We start from the raw sequence: 5297 nt of genomic DNA, 5'->3' as shown, positions 1-5297 counted from the left end.
ATGTCCGAGAAGGCGTCCGGGGAACGCGAGGGGCCGGCGCCGGCCGGCGCAGTGACCATCAGCGACGTCAAGGAGCTGATGCGGCGCAAGGACGAGATCGAGGCGCAGATCAAGGCCAACTACGACGTGCTGGAGAGCGTGAGTGGACACCCCGGGGCTCGGCGGGCGCTGTCACCGGGGAGGCCTCCCTGCCTGCAGCCGGGGCCCTGGCCCTGGCCGTGGCCGAGGGGCCGACTCGGTGGAGCTCCTACCAGGCCGGCCCCAGCCCTGGGAGGCGGGTTCTGGGCTCCCCCTCCCTGTGGTGTTAGGTGATGTCCAGCCTTGGGTGATTCATAGCAGTCTGCAGAGGGACACTCCGCCCAGCGCTGTGCCCTCCTCCCAGCCCTTTCAATGCTGAGCCCTTGGAGCAGTCCTGTCCCCCCTTCAACAAATGACACCTTCTCACCTGGTTGAGGGTCTTCCTCTCTTTTGCGGCCACTCCACCTAGGCATGGTGTCCTCTCCAAAGAATAACTTCTCTTAGCAAAGTATGGTGACGAAGCTACACCATCTTTGCCGCCAGCGATCATTCTGGCATCACTTTCTCCAAAACATGCTCATTCTTTTAGCAGCCCGTGGGATGTTCAGCGCTCTTCTCCAACACCCCAGCTCAAAGGCATCGATTCTTCTGCCATCCTTATTTCATTGTCCAGTTGTCAGATACATAGCAAGTGATTGAAAAGATCATGACCTGAGTCAGATGCACCTTAGTCCTCAGACTAACATCATTGCTGGAGAGGGCCCTGACTACAGACTTTCCCAGTGATTTTCTGACTGCTGGTAGCAAGTGTATTGATTGTGGCTTCACGATCAAGTAACTGACAATTTCCATGTTTTCTTTCTTCATCTATCATGATGTCACCCTTTGGTCTAGTGGGGAGAATTTTTGTTTTCTTGACATTTGAGATGCAATCTGTATTGAAGGGTGTAGGGTTTGATTTTCTACAGCAAATATATCAAGTCCTCCTCACTTTCCGCAAGCAAGTTTGTGTCATCTGCATAATGAAAGATATTGATTATTAGGTTCTAGAGTAAATCTAATCTAGATTGAGTATTAGGTACTAGATCCAAAATTATTAGTTTGTAAGTCTGTTAATTGATAGGCATGGAGCTCTGATGACCTTCTGGTAAGGAGCTGTGCTGCCAATCCAAAGACACATGGTTTGTATCCAGCTGCTCCATGGGAGAAAAATGGGCAGTCAACTCTTGTGCGATTTACAGCCTCTGAAAAGCTGCTAGAGGGTCAGGCTAAGTCCTTTCCTGACAGCACAAAGCAGCCTCACACCCAGTTGTGTCTGCATCTCGCTGTGTTGTACTTCACAGCTGCTGTGTTTGGTTAGTTTCTTTTTTGACAGATGGGAGTTTGACCGTCTTGCGTCCAGCTTTTTATTGGTGCCATTTTTCCTACAGCTTGCGTTCACTTTGTGTCTCCATGTCCTGTACTGATCGTTCTAACAATATTTGAAACTTTTCCCTCATACTTTTGCCCATTTAAGACACTACCGTGCAGTGCGAACATAAGTTATGTGTGTGTCCAAAAACTGAAAATCTGTATGACTCGCTCAATTGCAGTACCTGCTTTATTGGGTGGTCTGATCCAGAACTTGAAATGTCTACATGGTCTCCTTAAAAAGAACAAGATCCAGTGCGTGTGGGTGGTGGGAGTGGGGTGGAGGGCCCGTGGAGGACAGGGCACAATTTTTCAGTTGTTAATTGAGTGCCTAGAGGCTGCTGGTAAATCATGAAATCCTCACACCTGCTCAGTGAAGTTGGTGTGTCCCTGAAGCTTCAAGGAGGGCTGCTACTTGTTCAGAGTCCAGGCTGGAATTCAGACCTCAGGCCTTTTTAACCCAGAACCTGTGCATTTAAAGCATTGTGTCAGCAAGTCCTTAGACTCCAGTTGCTTCTCTAGTTGGACATCTGTGCGTCTAAAGTTGCTGTTAGTCTCTTGATATTTTCTTTAAGTTTCTCAAGAGCTCTGGTGGCCTAGTGGTAAGAATCTACAATCCTACAGGCATGCAGTTCAGATCTACAAGATACTGTGTGGGAGAAGGATGGGCATTCTCTTCCCATGCAAGTTACTGCCTCTGAAAACCAGCGGGAGGGTCCGCTGTGAATCAGTTCCGATTCGACGGCACACAACAACAAACAGATTTAAGCACAATTTCTTTTTCCTTAAATAAATTGGTGTTAAAAGGACCCTTTGTATTTCTGCAGTGTAGAGAAAAGCAGAATTTCTTCCTTCCTGTAAAATCTGTGGTTGTTGAGTCTACTCCGACTTAAACTGGCCCTCGCGGACTGATGAGAACTGCACTGGTGTGCTTTCTGGGGCTGGGAGTCTTTACGGAAGCAGACGACTTCATCTTTCTCTGACAGAGTGGCTGGTGGTTTCAAACCATCAACCTTTCCGTTAGCAACCAGGTGCCATAACCACAGCATCAGCAGGAATTCTCCCCTCCATTATAGATAAGGACTATGGTAGCCATGGAATTCGGAATCGCTAAGGAGTGAGTCACCACCCACTGCTGTTGCCTTGCTGGAGATTTTAAGCTTGGAACTACTCTATGTTTGTTTAAAACGGAATTATCTTTTAGTTCTGATTTTTAGCTTCTCAAAGGTGGGAAAATGCAGAATGGAATTTCAGTTTTTCCTAGACTTTAGATTTTCTGGAACCTTGGATTCTGCACAGATCCCTGAAGCTAGAGGCCCGAGATCACTTTTTTTTTCCGTGCATGTACCGTCAAATCAGATCTGACTGGTACAGGAGAAAATTGTCCCTCATTCCCTGGCAGAGCATCTGGTGGATTCAAACCTTGTACCTTTGGGATTGCAGTGCAGCTTCTTGCCACTAGGCCACCAGAGCTCCCCCCCCCCCAGATCGCTTTAAAACTTAAACAAACACAAACAAAATCTCTTGAAATCTTCTTAAAACAAAACAGCGGTTTGGCTTTGTGTGTATAAAATGTGTGCTTTGGATATTGGACCTTTTAAAGAACTCTCTCTGTGGGATCAGATTCAGCACAACAACTTGAAAGATGAGATAGAAACTTTGGGGAACAGTGAGTTCACCTCACGGAACTAACTCAGAAATGAAGGCTAGAAAGGCCCGTTTTCCCTAAAGCCCCAGGAGAGTAACAGGCATCCCTGCGTGCATGTGTTGATGCGTATGTTTTCCGGCACGTAATGTCAACAATGAAAACAAAACAAACCAAACAATAATAACCGACAACTCCTGGAGGAGAAGGACTGTGTAGACAAGCTCCACCCCCAGCTGTGAGCATTAGGGCTTGAGTGCAGCTTTCTGGGGCCCCAGCCGCCCCACTGGACCATGTCCCTGCCTGGCACTGTTCTGGGCACAGGACAGCTCTTTAATTCGCACCACAGGTGGGCGGGGGTCTGAGGGCCTTCAGTCCTGTTTTTTTATGGGCGCCGAGGCTTTGCGGGCCGAGGACCTCAGGCAGGGACACAAACAGCCTGTCCAGGCTGCTGCCAAGCCCGTTCACCGTCTCAGCAGCCCCGTAGGACGGACCAGAGCTTTTCACAGGGAAGGAAGCGGATGTCCCGTAGACAGGCATCATGCTGGTGGAGGGTCAGCAACAGGGAGGAGGACCTTCAGTGAGACGGGCTGGTGCAGTGACCACAGTGGGCTTGAGCAGGACAGATGGTGAGGTGGCCCAGGGCAGGGCAGGGGTCACATCCGTGTACTGAGTCACTGTGTGTCATAGCTGGGAGCAGCCTGCCTCATCCTCTTTCGGTCAGCTGGGGGTTTGCTCTGTTGACCTTTTGCCTAGCAGCTTAACCTTTGGCCCCTGTGCCCCCAGAGCTCCTTGGACAGGCTCACGTGAGATGCCCATCAAAGTCAGCCACTGCACAGAGACCCCACAGGCCATTTACCGCTGTTGTACACTGTGCTTCCACTTACGTGAGAAACGGCTCTACAGGGTTAAGATCTGCGCAGGTCACATGTCACCGTGGTCAGGATTCAAAATCTACAAGAGAAAATGCTGCATTGACCTCTCCTCCCCACTGCTCAGTTCCTCCCCCAGGAGGCCCCAGCTGTACCAGTGCCCTGTCCCACCCATGGGGGGTCCCAGAAAGCCTTCTGATCTCTTCTTTCCCGAAGAACCAAGGTCCTGTCCCCTGCACGTTCTGTGGGGTGTTTACACCCTTCTCTCTGTCAAGGCCACCGGCCAGGTGCCCCTGGCTTTGAGGGAGTCCCTGAAGAGATTGGCCTTGAAAGGGCACTCAGAGAAGTCTTGTTTTATCTGTAGTACTGTTTTAACTTCAAAAAGGAGAAATGTGTTCATGTGTGACTCACGTTGATAGCCTGTGTTCTAACAGATAGTGTCCACTTCAAGGTTAGCAGTGAGACCACTGGGGCAGGGGTGGGCGGGGGAGGTGGGCAAAGTGCCTGGTGGTGGACGGGGCAGCGCCTGGCAGCCCCTGTGACCCGCCCCGCAAGCCCCCTGCTGGCGAGGCGGTTCCCACTCCTGGTGACCCTCTGCAGCCTTTCTGAGACTGGACATCTGAACGGAGGTTTACCTCATCCTGCCTCTTCCCGCCCCACGAGCTGGTAGATTCAAACTGCCAGTCTTTCAGTGAGCAGCTCCACCCTGACCCCCTGTGCCCGGCTCCTGTATCTCACAGCAGAATAGCGTCAGTGTTATTACTGCAGCGGGGAGGCCTGGGGCAGGGGCATGGGGAGCTCTGCAGAATCTCGTTAACTGGGTTTCTTCCTCCAGCAAAAAGGCGTTGGGATGAACGAGCCCCTGGTGGACGGGGAGGACTACCCCCGGGCCGACGTGGACCTGTATCAAGTCCGGACCGCCAGGCACAACATCGTCTGTGAGTGACGCCGCTCTCGGACCAGATGGCCCCGTCTCGGTGGGACCTGCCCCTGTCTCGCCTGCCCTGTCGGGGAGGGCTCGCCACCCTCGCTGAGGGACTGGGCGCACGGGCCGGGGACCTGGCGCACGGGCTGGTCTCCGTCGTCGTCGTTGCTGGGTGCCGTTGAGTCATGGTGTCTTCTGTCAGTGCTGGTGCTCGTTTTGCACCATTCTTACAACAGAGAGTGGGTTTGAAGCTGTGTTCACTCCTCATTGAAGGCTTTTGTCTTAGCTCACCCACGAGGGGACTGTTTGCATGATTTCATTTTTATTTTGTCCTTAAGAACTTCCCTGTGGACGTTTTATTGAAAAGAAACATCAGAAATTTAAGTTAGCTGGCTGCAGTCCTGGTGGCGCGTAGATCCCAGGCCCC

General features: G+C 51.5%; 1 protein-coding gene across 2 annotated transcripts in view; it reads left to right on the top strand.

The window, feature by feature from the left end:
- The window catches only part of PSMD9 (proteasome (prosome, macropain) 26S subunit, non-ATPase, 9), a 13227-nt gene continuing 7930 nt past the window's right edge, over nucleotides 1-5297 (top strand). Inside the window, exons 1-2 of one of the 2 annotated variants that reach the window (XM_006894646.1) lie at nucleotides 1-138; nucleotides 4781-4883. In XM_006894646.1, the coding sequence (XP_006894708.1) occupies nucleotides 1-138; nucleotides 4781-4883 (241 nt within the window). The remainder of the gene's footprint in view (nucleotides 139-4780; nucleotides 4884-5297) is intronic. The other variant, XM_006894647.1, reaches the window with a different exon arrangement.

The sequence above is a fragment of the Elephantulus edwardii genome, unplaced genomic scaffold (genome assembly GCF_000299155.1).
Source record: "Elephantulus edwardii isolate Elephantulus edwardi_28Jun2011 unplaced genomic scaffold, EleEdw1.0 scaffold00148, whole genome shotgun sequence".
Classification (NCBI taxonomy): Eukaryota; Metazoa; Chordata; class Mammalia; order Macroscelidea; family Macroscelididae; genus Elephantulus; species Elephantulus edwardii.
This window is presented reverse-complemented; position numbering and strand designations above follow the sequence as displayed.